Source organism: Lissotriton vulgaris, chromosome 8 (assembly GCF_964263255.1).
Source record: "Lissotriton vulgaris chromosome 8, aLisVul1.2, whole genome shotgun sequence".
In the NCBI taxonomy this organism is placed as follows: domain Eukaryota; kingdom Metazoa; phylum Chordata; class Amphibia; order Caudata; family Salamandridae; genus Lissotriton; species Lissotriton vulgaris.
Genome location: NC_141696.1, coordinates 1,208,086,223 through 1,208,107,788, shown reverse-complemented (window position 1 = coordinate 1,208,107,788; position 21,566 = coordinate 1,208,086,223). Strand labels below are relative to the sequence as shown.

At 46.1% G+C, this 21,566-nt stretch overlaps 1 protein-coding gene across 3 annotated transcripts in view; it reads left to right on the top strand.

Moving 5' to 3' along the window:
• SMAD9 (SMAD family member 9) overlaps positions 1-21,566 on the top strand; it is a 177,109-nt gene that overhangs the window by 119,962 nt on the left and 35,581 nt on the right. For all 3 annotated transcript variants that reach the window (XM_086935088.1, XM_086935087.1, XM_086935086.1), the window contains exon 6: positions 8,307-8,563. In XM_086935088.1, coding sequence (XP_086791214.1) covers positions 8,307-8,563 — 257 coding nt within the window. The remainder of the gene's footprint in view (positions 1-8,306; positions 8,564-21,566) is intronic.

The window sequence follows — 21,566 nt, the reverse complement described above, 5'->3', positions numbered from 1 at the left end:
CCTCTCCCATCTGTTGGAAAATGTATATAGTTTGTAAATATAGAGGTGTAGATTATATACACTGTAAATTATTTACAACGAGTACTTCAGTGTGAATGTAATATGTATTTTCTATAAACATAATGAAATACAAAACACCTAGAAAATGGCGAGTAGCATTATGCCATTACCTGCAAGCAAGGTTGACAGTCTAGACATACAATGGAAATGGAAAAGGGGTTTTTGTACTGCACCTAGCACTTTAAAAATGGTCTAGACTCCAGGGACTCTATAGTCCAGTGGAAGGCTAGCAGTAGCCGAAACGCGTAGGCCGTCCTAATCAATGCACGTTATTTTGCACATGGTGTGTAAATAAAGAACTTTTGTTAAATCCTACCTGTTCGCTGTGCCGTGACTTCCATCGTGAAGGACGAAGTGAGGAGAGTCTAAGAGGTATATGTGTATATGTATATATATATATATATCAAATCCAATCCAATCTCGAGATCGTCATTGCACAGACAGTCTGGCACAGATTCCAAATTCATAGGTACTTTATTGTGCTGCTTTTACCATGTCCATAATGCGTCACATGACTGGGTGTAATTGGCAGTTGGGCCAGACAGCCCCACACAGTGGGAGTTAGGTATGACTGGATGGCCCATCCTTGGCAGGATGGGAGGGAGTGAGGAGCTGGTCCCAGCCTCTCTTACACCTGAGTAGGCTGTGTCCTGTTCCCATACAAAGAGCTCCATAACCCCCTGTAGTTAGTCTGGAAGGCAAGGGCATCTGTGCAGTTTAAAGGCATAAGGACCTCAGACACCTTCACTTCAGTACACCTCTGGACCTGTAGATACTCTGCCTGGAAAAAGGACTGCTTTGCTGCTGAAGGACTATCACTGTGCTGGACTGCACTCTGTTGGACTCTTGCTTTACTGTGCTGACCTGTTGCCTGGTGTCCTCTTGCCTGGGTGAGAAGGACTGGAACTGAATCTCTTGGACCCAGATCCCAGAGTAACTCCAAGGGCTAGTTTGATGGCCTCCTGACTGAAGCCTCAGGGACATAACTGGCTTCCAACAACTTTGCACCTGCACTCTGCCATCTGTGAGTCTTTCCTGCCAGGTGATGCCACATGAGTCCTGGACCCTTGGAAGTGGGCCTATGGTGCTCTGCTAGCCTCCGTCGATCCAGCGGCGCTGATGCATACCCAGCTCAGGCCCTCGCAACTCTTTTCAACAGTAGCCTCAATGACGATGATAGAACCACTTTGCAGCCTCAACTCTTCAGCATTTCGGAATCAATGCATCGCCTTGGCTGCGTGATGCATCTTCAACCCGGATCCACACAACGCCCCATAAGCCAGGATTGAAGGTACTCTGTTCAGCAGGCCTAACTGGGTCCTTGTAGCCAGCCCACGCTCCACCGCTGGGGGGCAAAACCTGTGACTTTGTCCCTGTTCGGTGCAACCTGATATCCACTGTTGGGTCTTAAAGCCTTTGCTGCTATTTTCTCTAAAAACTTTAAAATGTAGTATCTCCGGATCTACTAATTAGATTTTTGTTGTTTTTGTCTTGTTCCATTTATTAAATTAAGCTCTATTGTTCTAACCTGGTATGGGTTCCTTTTTAGGTCTCTCCTGGAATTAGCATCCGAAGGATGCATCCAGGCTGGAGACTTATAGCTGCCGGTCTCGGGGGAATGAGGGACAAAAGGGTGCCACGCGCTTCTCTTGTGCTGGATTTGACTGCGGGCACTCGCACCCACACTCACGCATGTGCACATACACAGCCACGCGCATACACAGCCACACGCATACACAGGCACACCCCCCCTGTCGCCGCCGCACCTACACACACACTAGCACACCTAGACGCACACACAGAGACCCCCCCCACACACACCAGCGCACCTACACACACGCACGCACACATACAAAGACCCCCCTCCCCCGCCGCCGCCGTCATCGCACACATACACACGAGCGCACCCCCCTCCTCCCTCGAACTAAGCCCCACTTGCCGCCATTCGGGGCTTCTGTAGCCGGGGCTCTCCCTCGGGCATGGGAGCCCCGCTCTCAGGCACTCTGTGGACGCGTGCGCGGGACTTCCGAAGACGGAAGTCCCGCCCAAAGGAACTGGCTGTTTTGCTTGTTTTTTTTATTGTTGTTATCCATGCTGCCCACTCTAAGATGGCTGCTACGGTAGAGCCCCTTTTCTATGTTCCTACCGTCTCCAAACTTGCGTGTTAATGAGGCGGGCGCGATACTTTCACCAGCGCCTTCGAGCAAAGCAGCATTTCCCGGTATGAGCCTCGCCAACAATTTTTTGGGAAAGTACTGACAATGCAGTGTTGTGTGCTTGTCCTCCTCAGCGGCGCACCCAAGTTCATGATAGTCCCATTCAGTTGCCGGCCCGCCCTTTTGGCTTTGCCAAGGTCTGTGTATAAATGAATAGGACTGTGAAGCAGGGAGCGGCGAGCGGTGGGTTCGTGCCTGGCTGCGGCGCCCTCCTGTCCGCTGAGCTACAGGACAAAGGTCAGGCGTGTCCAGGCACCTTCCATGCTTCATGGCTGCTCATTGACAGTCTGTAGCTGATATGACTGATAGAAGAGGACAGAGCTGACCCCAGAGAGCCCTACCCGGTCCCAGTCACTGAGCACACATCCGGCCCTCGCGCTGTCCGAGGGTAAGCTTCTAGGCACTGGAATATTGAGGGGGTCGGGTATCGGCCCCCTAAATGCTGAGACCTCCTGCTGTTAGTGTTATCTATAACTAATTAGCCAGGACTTCTTGCTTTCTTTGACCCCCCAACCCCCACACACCCTTTTAACCTTTAACTCGCACCTTGCAGGATGAAACCCAAATGACACTCCCAAACCTTTCCCCCACGCGCTGGCTGGTATTCTTAAATTGCAAGCCAACAAGCAGTGGCAACGCCAAAATACAAGTAAGCCAGGGCATGTTTTTAACGCGGCCTGTCGACCTTTCATTCGTTTATCTCTACTTGTGCTGCCCGAGTGCTGTGATGGGGCTAAAGTCAGCTTTATTATCGAGCCAGTATCCTCACTTACCCTACCCTGGTCTCTCACCCGACTCTTTACCCTCATTCCCGACCCTCCTCCCCGTACCCCCTATGTCCCCCCCCCCCCGCCCGCCATCGCACACATACATACACACACACACACACAGACGCGCACGCGCACCAAGCCTCCCCCCACAACTAAGGCCCACTTACCGCCACTCCGGACATCAGCAGCCTCCGCAGGGCTCTCCCTCGGGCATGGGAGCCCCGCGTCACCACTGCTCCTCTCTGTGCCAGCCAGTCCGGGGGCGCGGGCTTCACAAGACGGAAGTCCCGCCCCACGATAGGTTTCATTTTTGTCTGCGCACGCACGTCTTGTTTGTTTGCTGATATGAGCATTGCTGGAGATTATGGGACTATCTGATAAATATCAAACAATTAAAGCCTTTTTAAAGAAAGTGAAGCAGCTGACCCCGACTCACCTGATGCTGGACCTGATTGCAGGGACGCCACTGTGGGTTTGTAATCTTACCCTGCGGGGTTTGATCAACTCGCTGAGCTCCCCGACACATACACCTGTCCACGCTTCATTTGGTGGAATGGCACCGCCAAAATTAACGGCTCAGAAGGGAGGTCGAGCTAGCTCACGCTCTACTACAGTGACAACCGACCCGGCAGCGCTGGCTGTTACAGGTGCTGAAACGCACTTTTCTACTACTAAGAGGAACGCAGTTCGACCGATTACTTCCAGAATTGGACGTCCTACTATGAAGGTATTGCAATCAGGCAAAGTCGGTGAAGAGATTAATCCTGGCGGTTTTGTTAATTTGCCAGCGGAGGGTGAGATGGTGGATGCACTTATGGAGGCAGTTATTAATCCCCCGGCGGAGATACCAGTGTTGTTGCCAGCTTTGACATTGGCTCAAAGTCTTGAAAAGGCTTGGAACTTGGAAGTCTTACAAACTCGAGCACTGGGGAAGGGGGCAAGAACTCTGACCTCTCCTGGAAGGGTCTGTCCGATGATGCAGTAAATTCGCCACTGATGAGTGTGGTTGATGGGGTTAGTAGACCAAATTGGGGGGGTTGAAGGAACAATCTCAGCTAGCGGTGGATATGCAGACAGTACATTCTCAGCCATATCAAGCCTCACCGTACAACTGCCAAGGGGCCTTGAAACAGCAATTTAACTCAGCCATGGGGGAACCACTCGGTCAACAGCCGGACATTGGAAGTGGTCAGGTGGGGTGTGGCATTGGTACCGGTATGGATGGATTTGGGGGTGCAGATAGTCTCTCACCTCTGCAGAAGCATGTTATAGCCCCCCTAATGACAATTGCTGACCTTTCCAGCCGTAATACCATTGATACTCCGAATATCACCAATGCTAACATAAGCTACTCTGCGCAAGACAAGGGGGCATTGAACTCTGAATTGACCCCTCACCGCCTGTGTGAAAGAAAGGCAATGTTAAGGCTAAGCCTAAAAGTGCTTTAGCCCCCATTTGTATCGAGAGGCGCACAATCCCCATTGCAAAAACAGCTTTAGCTCTCCTGGCGTGAGCTGCTTAACAAGGACCACGCTGCCAACACCCATTCCAAAGAAATCCACTTTTTATCGACAGGCGCACAACCCCCATAATGTTAGTCAATCTCAGTTGTTAGGAAACAGCGGATTTATTATTTACATTTCTGCGCGCTCTTAGAAATGGGAAACATGAGGGCAAATACAAAAAGTATGGACAGCCAGTCAGAAAGCGCCCAATTACCGCAGTCAATTTACCGACCTGGGGAGGATGGAAGTCTGAGTCCGCCTTGCATGTTTCCAGCTGGGATCTTTTGAAGATGTTGAGAAGTGTGGCTCAATGGTTAGAGCAGGCAGACCTTGATGCAGAGCTCCGGCCAGGGACCAGGGTTCGATTCCCGCCTCAGCGGGTCTTGGGCTCATAAATTCCTCTGACCGGATATTCTCGCCTCAGTGCCTATTCTAATCATGGGTCCCACGCTGCAACTCTGGGCAATAGCTTGCTTAGTCTCCACAACAGCCCCCACAGCGCCGGGGATGCCTGGTTTCACCATGGGGGTGCCCAGGAGTGGACACTTCACATGGAAAACCAGGAAGGGTTCCCTTGCGGTATTCGTACAAGCGCTGGGAAACCCACTGCGGGTAGCTGTGCGCTATACAAGTACAAAGACATTTACATTTACAAGATACTAGGCATCAAAAAACGCTGACTCTTTGCTCACTGAGCCATGTGTATGACATCACAGATCTCACAGACAGTCTCGCCCCACACTCCATCCCTCGCCCCACACTCCATCCCTCGCCCCACACTCCATCCCTTGCACACCCTCTATCTCTCTCTCGCCCTCCCTCTATCTATCTTTCGCCCTCCCTCTAGCTATCTTATCACCACAGCATCACTCGGCACCACCACAGCACTACTCAGGGGCACCACAACATCACTATGCGCTACCAAAATGCTTATAAGTACAACAGTGACTTACAATATTATCATAATATAATATTATTGCCAACATTGCTTAATATTTTGCAACAACTATCTTCTTGCAAATCATCTTTATACACCAATACAGACTTTGCTAAAAACTTAATGCAACACATTGTCATATACAATGCCAATAACTCAAACTTTAATGCTGCGAGACCTATTGCATTGCAAATGCTTGTTGTGTAGTGTTATCACTGTTTTACTCTTTGAAGTGTTGCAGAAATACTTTACTCATTGCCTGTAAGTTAAGCCTGACTGCTCTGTGCCAAGCTACCAGGGAGTTTACCACAGGTTAATATGGTGTTTGCTTGTGACTTACCCGTACTAGGAATGTGGTTACTGCTTGACAAAGGCTCACACCCTAGTCAACCAGCATACCAATTTCTAACATTGGTGATCTGCAGTGTGGATCACGACTTATGTTTGTGCAGTGCCATACAGTGATTTGATGTACATTGGCGTACACTACCATCCCATACCTACGACCAATTTGAGTTTTAAATTCTCACTGATTGGCCTTTTTGCTTTTCCTAAATTCATTCTTACATTACTTGACTGATTGTATCTGTGGACTCAACAGCAAAGATAGAGTTTGTTCTTGCTAACCTGGAGTGCTACACTTTGGCTGAGCTCAAGGAATTTTGCCAAGAGACTGGGTTGCCCTCCAAGAAGGTGGAACTCCAAAAGGCCCTGAGGGCATGGGCAGAGGCCCACCAGTTGCAAGTCACCACAGATGACCAGGAGGATGAGAACGGCTCAAAGCAGTTCATACATGATGGTCTTGGAAGGCAACCTGTTTAGGAGGGGGCTAACCTACTCTTAAGACTGGAAATCATCTCCCATGCAAAGACGAGTGTGTCAACTTGTAACCTGTCCCCAGAGGAGCTGGCGGAGAGAGAGTACAGGATGGAGATGGCCCAGCTCAAGATGGAGGAAAAGAGACTGGCCATGGAGAAAGAGCAAAGGAAATTGGCCATAGAGGAGAGAAAACTGATGTTGGCACATGAACTGAGTCATAAGGAGCTGGACCTCAAGGACAGGCAGGTGTTTTGGAACCATCATTTTTCTTGGCCCTTGCTTGATGGATCATTCCGAAACTCTCCAGGAAGAAGCTGAGGTGGATTGGACGTTTTCTTGGAAAGTTTGTGAAGATACGCACACAGCTCTAAAGTTAATAGCAAAACAAAAAATCTATGTCCTATGGAAACATGTTCCTAACTATAACTAGCCAGTGGCGACCTTTGGATTTTTCTTGAGGATGCAAGACATTCAGAAATCTGCAGTATCTCAGGTCATTACTAATCGTTCCTCTCGATTTAAATGCAGAATCCTCAAAATGACTGCAAACAGCACAAAGACCAATGACCTAAAGAGAATTGGGTATAATGTGGTTCCAAAAGAACACTGCTTAAATGGAAGGTCTGCCAACTAGGTAATCCGATCAATGCAAGGAAGGCTTTTTTTTACTATATGTTAACTGAATGTAAGCTTACATTTTTATGTTACAAGAGACTCTACAGACAGATTTTGTTAAGCATATGTGTACCAAGAGCTCCTTAGAGCCTGTTACTCCCCATTCGACCATAATCCAGCGACATTTTAACTTTCAGGCAAATCTCCATGTGATCCAGGTTTTGGTAATAATAGGACTACGTTGGTGAATGTACACACCCAGACACAACTGGCACCTTTGATCAGGAGATGCTGTGACCTACTGATTTACGTAATTGTGTGTACCAGAAAACTCAATCAGAAATTATAGAATGCTAAAGTCGGGTCTTCCCCTTCCATGAAAAAGATGAATTATTGACTATTAGAGACACGGCATTGCCAGGGTTAAGTATAAGGAGATGTTGAGGACATTTTTGTGCAGTGGTCACAGTTCTACTTAACATATTGATCATATTGAAGCTAAACAAGTGACCTACTATGACATATTACGTATTAGATTGAGACTTGCCAGGAAATGGGTTCACTGTGCTTTAGTGCTGTTTAATTCTGTCTCATGGACCTCACATTAATGAACTAGAAGTGATATTTTTTTTAATGCGTACCTCTAAATGTAGACCTAAATTTATTTACAACAACCTTCACACTGAGATCAAAGAACTGGATTCAAACATTTTAATTTTATTTTACGTCTTTCATTTACTATCGAGGATGTAGCCAAGAGGAAATGTTGTGCTTCAGAGAACAAGAGAAATAGGACCAAGCTTAGCTTGTGGAGCATACATCTTATAAAGTTAGTCGTGGTTGGGGGATGTTTTGAAGTAGTATGTTTTGAGGATTTCTTGAGCATTATAAGTGAGGAGGATACCCTTACATCCTCCTTTAGCAGCTTCCACATGCTCAGAACTTGCCTTGGGAATTCTTGTTTTGAGACACTCATCCCTAGTTTTGTACTGAGCGCATTTAGATGTGTGCAATAGTTGGGAGGTCGAGTAATACAAGTAGGCATGATTTAGCCATCATCCACAGTGCACAGAACGTCATCCAGAACCTGCATATACTGGAGGAGTTACCCGCAGTGTGTCCATAATAAATGATTTCCACAGCTATTGTTCAAATGTATTTTTTAAGTGATAATATGACAGTATGCTATTATTCGCCTCATGATCTGCATGTGTGGACATCATGGGTATAGTTTCATTTACTGAAATAAAACAAACATAAAAGGACTCCTGTTACTAGGTTATTTGAAGCATTGGAGTAACATTTCAGAGTGCCTACAGAAGTCTGCAACGGTCTACAGCCACATTACCGCATTAAAATGTAACCTTTTGTGTCCTGTTTGCAGGCGTTCATCTGTATTATGTTGGAGGAGAGGTTTATGCGGAGTGTGTGAGTGACAGCAGTATTTTTGTTCAGAGCCGCAACTGCAACTATCAGCATGGTTTCCACCCAGCCACCGTCTGCAAGATACCCACCGGCTGCAGCCTGAAGATTTTCAACAACCAACTCTTCGCGCAGTTGCTCGCTCAGTCGGTTAACCAGGGATTCGAAGTTGTCTATGAGTTAACTAAAATGTGCACCATCCGAATGAGCTTTGTCAAAGTAAGTTTTTCCACTTTCAGTAATCTTTGGGATTTGGCAGCTCTGTCCATTATATCTGAGTTGTTTTAAACTTGTCATCTTAATCCACTAGCTCTTATGTCCAAGTTTAATTCTGCACTCTTAAGCCATTCCACTCTTTGGAGTAAAAGTAAAGAAGAAACCACAAACTTAAAATATTAGGTTAACAGTGACAAAATGGGCATACCATTTGCACTACCAACAATTGCATCATCCATGAATTTAGGGTAAAACCCAGAAGATGACTTGAGGGGCCAGCGAAAGAGTCAATGGATGTAAAAAAGCAAACAGGAATTAGAAATGTAAAGAATAGTTGCCACTAGGGTAGTAAAAGGAAATAAAGCTTCTATACAAATATTTGTCACAAATTCCACAAACCTTTAGATATTTTAACGTAGGAAATATTTGGACAGATGGGTATTTAACAGCAGTGGGCAAGCTTCGGAGGAAGGGGCAAGTCAAGAACAATACTGACTTGGAACATTTCTTTCTTAATGCCGTCATACTTCTTTTTTGGGACTGTGTCAAGTGTCCGTCAGCGCCACGAAAGATAATAAAATCCATTGCTTCATTCCATTCCACTATCATGACTCTCTTTAGGTTGTTATGTCGCAGAGATGGAAGATCCACACTGGACTTTTGTATCTGAGCCCTCAATTAACATGTGTATCAAAAGGAGGGAGATTAGAGAAGGAGATCAATCGATCAACGGACACGGTTAACCACCCAAGGGGGTGGGTGGAAGGTCCAGTTGCAGCTTGTGTCCGTGTTTTGCACTAAGGAAACAAAAGAGGTCGCTGTACTGTTCCTATGGGAAATGGGGGAAGTGTTTAGCTGGCATGACCACAGATGTTAGAGTAACATCCTGGGGCATCCATTTTGTTGGATATAATGGCCTCACACACCCCGAAGGATGTCATGCTTCATCATCGGCAGTTGCTCCTCGTCGGGGAGGCGGTGCAATCCCCGACGGGCTCACCTCAAAGAGGGGCTCTTTGGCGGAGATCTTTTTCCAACTGCCTTATGGTGAGGTGGGGGTGTGTGGACCGGGCTAGGTGTGGTGGTGTGTGGGGTATTAAAATGTAGCAAGGGGTACCGGAATTCAGTTTATTCTGGGGGTCCCCTGGCTAAAGTTAAAAAGATGGGTTAGGCTCACTAAGAGTCAACAAGTTAGGTCAGGTGACCCTAGATGAGGCTAAAGGTGATGAAGGTCGACATGTTTCACGCTATGGGTCTAGTCACCCGCGATTCATCAGGACCGTGTAAAAGTGCAGTGTCAAACATGCTAGTGTCATGTATGTCTTATGTTTACCTCTGTGGGTACTCCTATGCCTGGACATAAGGGAGAGAAAACAGGAAAAACATTAAATGCTACTATGCATGTCAGTAATTCCAGTCAATGCCAGCATGTTTATATAGTAAGGCATGCCTATAAAGTTGAAAAAGCATGCCTTGCAACAAAGTCTGTGTGCAAAGTGCCCAGTGAGAAGCACACACAACTGTTGAGCTTGTGAGGAGGTTGGTGATGAAATGTGGTCTAAAAGCAAACAATAAAAACCAGTTTTATAGAAGAAACTTAAAAAATTAATTAATGAACCGCAGTTGCTGAGGATTTTGCTACTCCTGTTCTATACAACACGAGCAAGTATGTTTATTGCGACACCACTTGTCAGTACATGCATCTAAAACAAACCAAACACACACTGTGTCCCAAACGTGTAAATTGATGGGAAAATACCTATGTCCCACTCACCTAAAGGTTGAGGACTACATGCCACATGAGGGGTCGGCGGGATTAGACATCAGGGAGAGCCCAAGGTTTAAGCTGGGGATATAAAGTAACATAGTGCCAGGGATTGGAGATTGATTTAAGTTTAGAAAATGCTTCACCAAGTAGCGTAGGGCTTCCTCAGTGTCTACCTTTGCAGGATCCCTGTCTAGTGAGACTCACCTCGTTCCTCCTGTGTCCACGCAGATCGACCTACCCTTCTCCGCCGAGCTCGAGTAGATGTCTGAGCTCGGCGGCCGGGGAAATTTAAAGCGCGTTTGACAAGTCGGCGTGTTCCGACGCGTCTCCGCCTTCTAAGTTAGGTCACGTGGTAAGGAGGTGTATTGTGGCGGCCATATTAGAGCGGTACTCAATTACAGCTACCGCTATGAGGATGTCATGATAAATAAAGGTAGAGGCTATAGATTACATCCTAACGGGGTAAGATGTTAAAATCCCCCATTTATTTTACCAAGTTACGTAAACTGAGTCGCATGTGTGTTATGGTTTAAGCAAAAACTATTGTACTTTTAGGTAACTCGGTTGGAAAGTATAACGCTGAGGCCATCGTGTATCTTGAGCTTAGGGCATGTGTATAACAATGTGGTTGCAAGTCCAATATGGAACACTACGTAGTGGTGAGTATGCACACATAGGGTGCTAAACATAGCACGTGGGGCATGTCGCTTGGTGTCTGGCGTTTGCATTGCCTCTCGTGTATTATGGGCAACAGGAATTAATGTTAAGGGAGACAGAAAAGGACCCTGATATCCTAAAGCGAATGCCATGGGATATCCTCGTTGAGGCCTTGTTTGTCTGTGGACAAGCGATGTATCCAACGTTGCTCCTTTCGGAACAGGGCATCACTTGGGCAGTTTGGGCTGGCTTCAAGTACCACCCATTTCATGGAGTCTTCGTCATGGTTTTGTTCCACAAAATGTTTGCACATTTTGGTATGTGTTTTTTTGCAACGAAAGTTGCTCCGATGTTCAATAATTCTAGTTTTCACTGGACGTGAGGTCATCCCGATGTAGAGTAAATCGCAAGGACACTTGAGCATATAGATGCAATGAGATGTATTGCAATTAGTGTGGTGTCTGATCTCCCATTTGAAGTTATCTGAGAGTTGGATCGTCTTTAGTGTCATGGTGTATTTACAAACGCCGCACGTTCCGCAAGGAAAGTGGCCCGTGACTGGGGGTAGGTGCCAAAGTGTTTGTTGGGTATCCTTCTTGATGTTTCTAGGCCTAGTACTAATCAGGATGTCCTTCAAGTTTTTGGACCTCTTGAAGGCAAATCTTGGTTCTTCTAGTGTCAACTCTCCTGTGTTGAGGATCCCCCAGTGGCGTCTAATGGTACCCCTAATTTCAGTGGACAAGGGGGTGTATGTTGTTACACATGTGATAGGTTGACTCTCAGCCGGGGGTCTCTCTCGTCTCTCTAGAAGTGCTTCCCTGTTGTTATTTCTAGCACGCTTTCTGGCTTTTAGTACATCACTTCTGGGGTAGCCCCTGTCCAGTAGATTTCTTGACAAGATTTCGGACTCCTTTTTGTAGTCAGATATCTTGCTGCAGTTGCGTCTGATTCTTAGGAATTGCCCAAAGGGCAGGTTGGTGCGCAAGGCCCTTGGATGATGACTCTTAAAATGTAGGAGACTGTTGCGGTCAGTGGGCTTGCGGTACATGGTGGTACTGATGTTCCCATCTTCTAGTCTTACAGTTAGATCTAGGAAGGCGATCTCCTTAGGTGAAGAGCTCATTGTAAAGTGTAAGTGGGGATTCAGAGAGTTGACCCAAAGCAGGAAGGCTTCATGTGACATAGGTGGGCCTTTCCACAGGATCAAAATGTCATCAATGAAGCGCTTCCACAACTTGATGTTATCCTTAAACGGATTGGTCTCATGGTGTATATGTTGAAATTCAAATTTCGCCATGTACAGACAGGCCACCGAAGGGGCAAAGGTACTGCCCATAGATGTCCCCTGGGTCTGATGGTAGTATTTGCCTCTGAACTCAAAGTAATTCTCTGTCAGAGCTAGGGTGGCACACTCCATTATAAAAGTCTGTGGTGTGTTGGAGTTCCAGGCCAAGTCTTTCCTCAATCACCTCTAGAGAGGCCCTCTGTGGAATGTTAGTGTAGAGGGCCTCTACATCAAGGGTGATAAGGAGATCAATCTCTCCCGTGTTCTCAATATTAGCCAGTATGCGTAGTACGTCCGTGGTGTCCTGGACGTAGGAGGGAATGCTTTTAACAAGCGGTTGGAGAAAATGGTCGCAGAATTGCGACAGTGGCTCCAAGACCGAGTCAATCCCTGACACGATGGGTCTTCCTGGTACTGGTCTAGTGGCTTTATGTATCTTTGGTAAGATATAAAAGTATGGTACCCTTGGATCTTTTTTAACCAGGAATTCAGCCTCCTGCTTGGTGATCCATTCTTCACACTCTGCGCTCGTGACCAAGCCGGTTATCATAGTTTGTAAGCGTGTGGTGGGGTCACTGGTAATAGGGGTGTAGTACCTGTTGTCACTCAGTTGCCTGGTGCATTCCAATTCGTAATCTTTAGTATTCATCAACACTGTGGCACCGCCTTTGTCTGCCTGTTTGATTGTTATAAGCGGGTCCTCCGCCAGCGATTTCAGTGTTGCCATCTCTTGCCTGGATATGTTACAGTACCCATTTCTCGAGTTCAATTTTGAAATGTCCTTAAGAACAGCTTGTTCGAAAGTAAGTACCTCATTTGGCACCAAGCCATTATGTGGTGTAACATACAATCTTCAGATCTTCACCAGTGGCTTGGCTTTTTGTTATTTATTTTCAGATAATGCTCATAGTTCAGCTACAGATTATATAGTATTAGGGAGCATTCTCACTTGAGCTCGCAATGGGTAGGCAGTGCCTAATGCTGTTAGGTCACTTGGACAATTTGGTGCCAACTTGACATTGAGTGGTAATCACACTTGGTTGAGTTTCAGACATTTGACATGTGCTTTCATGTGCCAGCAATAGCATAAGGAGCGTAGTGGATGCCTTCTTTTTTGTGACAGTGAATATGATAAGGTGGTTTGAGGGATAATATACATTATTGAATGACGGGGTTTGCCAATGCACTCAATCAACAGTAGAGCAATTGTTATGTAACAAACACGTTCAGTACAGAAATCAAAGTGACAAAAGATTTTCGGAAACTCCAGTGGAAGAGTAGTTCGTTGGAGTCCTTTAATAAGTCAAACAGCCAGCCGACACGTGTTTCATCGCTATTGCGAATCCTCAGGGCTAAATGGCTGTGTCAAGATCAAAAGGTCGCACAGCTGGTGATAATTCCGACCCAGCCGGGCCTGTGACCGTCGATGTGCAAGATGAAGAGACAGCAGGGTACTGGTCTCCGCACAGTGTGAATAGGTATATGGACAGAAACGTCCGTAGATTGGAGAGTAGCCTATTAGATGGATGTAGGGGTTGAGTAATGTTGAGTAATGTTGCGACGTCTCGTTCTCAGCGGGTATTGAGGTTATAATCACCTATCCTGGAGTCGGGTACGACTTCAGTAGAAACAAGAGGACGCCAAAGTCTTGATGTGAACAAGATCGGCGTGTGGCGCGTCCTCTCCCCGGGCCGTGTTCATGTTTGGACCTCCAAACTCCAGGATAGATGATTATAACCTCAATACCTGCTGAGAACGAAAACAATCAGATAGAATGCAGGTGTCTGTGGGGTGAGCCACGTGCGACCAGCTGCCTGTGCAGAATGTTTTTTTTTAACTTTTCACTGCCCTACTGACATATGTATAAGTCATGAAAGGATGTCAAAGCATACTTTTATTATATATATATGTTATTAGGAAAAGGGGTTGATTTTAACTCTTTCACGGGCCTACTGTCATGTACCTATATATCATAAGGGTGTCCACCCTTATGACACATAAATATATATGGGTCAATAGTGCAAAGGGGCACTTTTTTTCTTTTTGTCTCCCCGATGGGGGACAAGCTCCAACTAGTCCTGGAAAGAAGGAGAAAGAGTTTGCTGGTGCCCAATCCCTTCTGTGCACTAGCAAACGCCTCAATTTAACTGTTGGATTCCCAGTTCCAGGCTACCTTACTAATATGCATGTGATGCCAATTGTGATGTCACACTCGTGTATCAGATGGGTCTGGGAGAGATTGCCTAGCCATTTCCAAGTCCAACCAAGACTTGAGTGAGCTGATGGTCGGTGCTACAGGAGACACTAAGGGCAGCTATTACTGCCTTCTGCTCTTCCCTAGCCATGTTTATCAGCTCTAACAAACTTTTTAGGTCGTGCCTATCAGTCAGTGCAAGCTGCCTTGTTAGGAAAGACCTGTTGCGAATGTACAGTGGCCTTACAGCCTGCCAATTGCTTACCATTGGTTAAATTTGTTGTCACTCTCATTTGCTTGCTTCTTATTTGATTGCTTGCCTTCCTCTTCTTGTCTTTGTCCCTCCCCTGGAACAAGGGCTTTCCACCACCCTTATAACTGGCTGACATGTGTTCTTCTGTCGCTCCTTTTAAAGGAACTACTTTTTTCTTTTTGGTTAAATACCCCATGAAAGTTCATGTGTTTTCCAGTTCTCTCCCTTGTGTGCATCACCCCTGCCAAAAACGTACCTCGTGCTCTGTGTTGCCCTCTCCCCCTCAGTGCTGCTCACTCTCTCTCATGTGTTTATCTCCCCAATACTCCCCTGCGAACCCATAGCTTTGTGTTGCTCTCTGCCTTGTGACATTTACCTCAATGTTGCTGTCTTCCTCGAGTGCTGTTCGCTGTGCTTCTCTGCAGCCAAACTTGCCCACCCCTCGGCTTTGTGTTTTCTCGATTGTGTGCTTCCCCGTGCTGCTTTTCCTGATCTTCCCCACCCTTTTCCACCACACTCTCCTTTGCTGCCCTGTGCTGTCCCCATGGTCCTTTTTAGGTCTCGCCTGTCGATGCGCATGCGCATCGAGCTTGCAAGTCTATGGTGGCTTATCCACTCTTTATCCCAAACTTGCAAGAAATCGTGGCGATTCCTTGCAGTGCACGAGAAATTTAAGCTCAATGCGCATGCGCATTGAGCTTAAATGCGCGTGCACATGCCCCCAGCCGCCTGCCTTGCCTACTCTCTCACACAGCCTCCCCCAGCTCCACCCCCTCACTTCTTGATTGCACGGCCGCTAGGCCGTGCCTCCTCTACTCTCCTCCTCCTACTCTCCTCTCCGTCTGTTCCCGCACTCCTCCCACACCCCCGCTCCGCCCCCTCCCCTGCCTGCCATGTCGCGTTCAAAACTTTTACTCCATGCATAATCACGTAATAGTGTAGGAATTACAGAAACAGCTGGCCTGTCACAAGCAGAAAATCTATTTGCGTTTCAGGACTTTGAGCACACGTTTTGCTGGGCGATTTGTTTGAATTTACATTTTTGTATAGTCTCTTATTGCCGTCCTTCGGGGTACATTATCAGATCTTACTACCTGCTACAAAAGTAAAGAAGCAAACAAAACATGCACTGGAGAGGCTAGAAAAACAAGTACCGACTCAATGACCTCTCCACTTAATAACGTAACCCGACATGCAATAAAGTGTTTTATATCTTCACCAGACTTGCTTAGAAAGGACCTCAAGCTCACGCACAAGCAGGCTTTCTAATTGGAAGGGAGACTCCCTCCATTTACACCAATAAAGTGTTCTGTCTCAATTTGTGTTTACTTTCTCCATCAAACGGCAAATCTTCAGGGTATGGTGGCCATCCGAGAAGCTGCCATTCCTCTCGACCGGAAACGCTCTCTTCTGAAATGGCCGCCCCGTTACCCTACCCTGGGGAAGCGTTAGTCCTCTGTCTACTTCTTACGCATCTGCAAAAACTACGAGGCAAGGTACGTCAGAACGCTCTTCGACTCTTGCGTTACAGTGGGTGTTTTGTACAATTAGCGAGGATTAAGGGGTTAAAGGCTGTATTTAAGATCCTTCAGCGCGCCATATTTTAAACTATTGTTTGCATTGTTTTATTTAGCAATGGCAGCGGCTTCTGTTGCCCCGAGGGTGCCGCTCAGGACAACAACGATACTGGATATAAATGAAGCGAAATCTGCCTGCCTTCGATTTGGTTGCTACTCATCTCAAGCGCATTTTTTATCAAACTTCCTTTAGGAGTTCCGCATCAGTTTTGTCAGCCTTGAGCTCCTGACACATAGAACGGAACAGCCAATCCGCGTTCGTCCAAGGGCATGAAGTGTAGACCGAGCTGTCACGCTATAGACCCCACGCCTCAGGATGGAGATGTCAGTAATGTTTAGATCATACTTTCGCCTGTCAATTTGAGGCGGCGCTCTGGATCGTTTCATACGAAAAAATGAAGCAGGGTTTTCCGCCAAGGCTATTCAACTAACCCTTGTATGGTCCTGACTACACTTATAGAAACATATACATTGGTCTGGCCCAGTCCTACCAAACTGTGACTTTGGACATATATTAGGGTGTTATCAGGGTCAATAGTACTTACTATCGACAGTGGTTGTAATTTAAACAGTCTATAAGCAGTCCTCTGAAGTCATTAGATGTAGCTCACTCACCCTCACCCTCTCACCCTCACTCACCCTCACCCTCACTCACCCTCACCCCCTCACCCTCACTCACCCTCACCCTCACTCACCCTCAACCCCTCACCCTCACTCACCCTCAACCCCTCACCCTCAATCCCTCACCCTCACTCACCCTCACCCACACTCACCCACACTCACCCACACTCACCCTCACTCACCCTCACTCACCTTCACCCACCCTCACTCACCTTCACCCACCCTCACTCACCTTCACCCACCCACACTCACCCTCACCCTCACTCACCCTCAACCCCTCACCCTCACTCACCCTCAACCCCTCACCCTCACTCACCCTCAACCCCTCACCCTCAACCCCTCACCCTCACCCTCACTCACCCCCACTCACCCTCAACCCCTCACCCTCAACCCCTCACCCTCACTCACCCTCACTCACCCTCAACCCCTCACCCTCACTCACCCTCAACCCCTCACCCTCACTCACCCTCAACCCCTCACCCTCAATCCCTCACCCTCACTCACCCTCACTCACCCACACTCACCCTCACTCACCCTCACTCACACTCACACTCACCCACCCTCACTCACCCTCACCCACCTTCACCCTCACTCACCCTCACCCTCACTCACCCTCACTCACCCTCACTCACCCTCAACCCCTCACCCTCACTCACCATCAACCCCTCACCCACCCTCAACCCCTCACCCTCACTCACCCTCAACCCCTCACTCACCCTCACTCTCACTCACCCTCACTCACCCTCAACCCCTCAGCCTCACCCTCACTCACCCTCAACCCCTCACCCTCACTCACCCTCACTCACCCTCACCGCCTCACCCTCAACACCTCACCCTCAACGCCTCACCCTCACTCACCCTCAACACCTCACCCTCACTCACCCTCACCCTCACTCACCCTCAACACCTCACCCTCACTCACCCTCAACCCCTCACCCTCACCCTCACTCACCCTCAACCCCTCACCCCCTCACCCTCACCCTCACTCACCCTCAACCCCTCACCCTCTCACCCCCTCACCCTCACTCACCCTCACTCACTCACTCACCCTCACTCACTCTCACTCACTCACCCTCACCCTCACTCACCCTCACTCACCCTCACTCAGCGCAACCACAGCATCTTCACTAAATATATTTAATAAACTTTAAGCTATTGGCAATATAAAATAAAATCCATTTTATTTACGTATTAATTATTAATTGTGTTTTTTAAAGCCATTGATGTTTTTAATATCAATACATATAAGTCACATATAAGTCCCGTTAATACAAAACATGTTGCTTTACAAATGCTAGAGGTGTCACATTTACAAAAATTATAACTATTGGCTTTGTAAAGAAGAAAGCTATTAATTTAGCTATTTAGAAAAAACAACACATAAATAAAAAACAAAAAAATAAATAACACCTATAGCTCAAACTTTCCTACTGCGAGACCTATTGCATTTCCAATGCAATAGGTCTCGGAGAATTTGAGTTACAGCTTTTAGAAATGTTTATGGCTTTTTTTTTTTAATTCTTTAGCATTGGCTACAGGAAACAAAAATGCTAAAGATTTACAAAAAAACCCATAAACAATTCTAAAAGCACTAACTCTAATGCTGCGAGACCTATTGCATTTCTAATGCTTGTTATTTTAATTTTGTGCTAATGCTAAAAAAAATATTTCTTTAAATTTACTGATCTAAGTAGTGTCCACCTTCTTGGGTTGGTAAATAAAAGAAGGAAAGTGGCATCTGCATCAGTCTGTAGATGCGGGCACCTCCCTCATCTTCCAGTGTGTCTTTGTCCATGTGAAGCTTTGTGAAAAGAAGGAGTCGTGTTTCTGTGCCTCCAGCAAGGATCTAGGCTCTGATTACATTTCCTTTGGTCACACTATAGCTAGTGTATCGCCTGTGAGCTCCCCGAACCCATAGAAAACCCAAACATGTCTGACACCCCCAAGTTCAAGAGTCCTAGAAGACTAAAGCAGGGTTCAAGCCTTGGCAGAGAAATGCTCCTGTACAAAAGAGAGTGAAGGGAATTACTGTTTTCGTAAACATTGTAAAGCTCTGACAAATATCATGTTCAGTTTGTATTATTGGCCAGCCATTCAGGACAAGGGATATCTGGCAAGCACAGATTTCTTAGATCATATGAAATTAGGAAATATATAATTCCTATAGTGTTAATTTAGTTCTGAGTTTGATATTTGTCATCGTAAACAATGAATCTTTCACAAAATGTATATTCTGCTGTAGATTAAAACATTAATTGAACAGACTACATATCATAGGAAAACCAACACATATTTGTTATTGGCTGACTCGAAATATTCGGAGCAATATTTTGTTGGTTTACCGTCCACAATTTAAATATGTCCATTTCAGAAATACAACAAAGCATACTCACAAAATTGTAATAAAAAAATGAAAGTTGCTCCACATTTTTCATGAGATCTTCAGGCTGCAATGAGATATTGATGAAAGGATTGTACTAATATAAAGCTGCAAATGTGATAAAAAAAAACTGAAGATGGATGGATGCACAAAAAGACCAAAGAGGTGCATGTTCTTGGGCAATCTAATGACGTTTATTTTGAAGGAAGTTCCGATACAGTGGTGCGCCAACACCCTGGCAGTGAAAGGTTTACCACAAAGAACATATTTATTAAGTGTATCATATACATCTTAAATTATTCTACATGCTTTTGGAGGAACATAAACATGCTACTTGGTGAAAAGTGAAAGGCATGCTTTATGTGGCATCAACACTGCTCACTGTGGTATTCTGCATAAATGGCAGAAAATTAAATAACAAAAGAATCAAAAAGTAACGCCTCCTTTAATCTTACAGCAGTTTTACCTGCAGGGTGACTCTCCCTGGTATTTGCTTTATGAAACACACAAGTACACAGAGGAACATAGAGAGCAAGCATTAACAAAGACTGTAGGTTTGAATCTTTTGTCATGCCCTCAACATGTGGGCACACAGTGAGCATGTACACAGAATAACACAGCCACAGAAACCTATTTGCAACAGACCAAACCAACATACAAACATGTAAAAATACCATCAGCAATGCACATACATCAGCAGTAATTTACAACCGTGTGCAGCAGGTTAATTATGGCCATGCGTCTCAGTGGGGCATAGGGTGATGAGCAGCAGGGGAGCATAGGTTGCGGTGTGCCATGGAAGCTCTGGTGCTCTACCTCAGAGAAGCACAGAGTGATGCATCACAGGTAAGCATTGGGTTATGTGCCTAAAGAGAGGACTAGATTAAGCATCTCAGGGCAGCATTTGTAATGTGCTGAATAAGAGCACTGGCTACTATGCTTGAGGCAAACACAGAGTTGTGGACACAGGGCTATGTACATTAAGTGGGCACAGTATGATAAGCACCATATAGCACAGTGCTATACAGAGGGAGAACAGGTTAATTAGTCATATAAGGCTCACTTTGATGCAGTAGGTGGCCAGGTTGATGTCTAAGCAGTGTCACATAGTTACATGTCCGTTGTGAGCATGTAGTATTGGCCCCTCTACAAATTCTTTAATGCATGTGCCAGAATTCAAAGAAACACATATGGCACCAGATGAGCTACTCATGCCTTCGCTTTGCAAGACAAGTGTTGTTTTAGGCTTTGTTTCTAGTTTATTTTAGTGATTTATTTACAGTGGCTGGAAGCTATTTGTTGGTAAGTATCGAATTTAAAATGATTATATATTTAATGGGCGCCAATGCGTGCAGATAACAGAGACAGACATATACATGAACAACTCACATGAAGGCACACATTCACATCTCCAGAGGAGGCTCTATTTCAGGTGTGACACGTTTTAGCTAACATTAGGGGACATATTATTCACAGTGCGTACTTTCCCTGTTTGCACCACTCCACACCTTTCAAAAGGTACGCCATGGCACAAACAAGGAAAGCACACCCTATGATGGTGAATGTGTTGCCCTCGGAGCAGCTGCGAACTCTAGCTGCTCTGGGGGCTGCACATTTTAGTGACATACAGAAGCTGCTGTTTATAAGCTACTCCATGTTTCACTGTGCAGGCTGTTGCAGAGAGTGACAGCACCTCCCTGCAGGGGGATGTCTGGGGAGTCCATGGGACCTCCTTACCCCCCTTTCTGAGGGCTGTACTCTGGAGGTGCACTGACAGTGTGCCACCTTTTTGTGGAACACTGTCAGCATGCCTCCTGACAGCTTCTTTGCATTTGTTCCCGTTTCCATAATATTACGCAGAGGCAAAGAGATTCCCTCATTTGCATGGGGCAACGCACTATACACATGAGGGAATGCCCTCTCACGATAGCACATGTGCACCAACGCTATTAGTATTACAGAATGGGCCTCACAATTCTCTTCTGCCCTTCGTAATATCAAGTACTGTAAAACTGGGGTAGCACAAAGTGAGCGCAAATGCCCCTTGAGCCCCCTGGGAACTGTATATAATATGGTCCAAGGGGGGTGGTTTAATAGCATTTATAATGCTAGGAGTGCAGTCTTTAACCTTTTGACTTCTCTGGACCCCTACCGAATCACTGCTAGACAGCAATTTCTACGATTTCAACTTCCAAACAATGAACAAAAATACAGAAACAACTATGCATCAAACAAATACACAAGCAATGAAATATTTTATTTCAATCACAA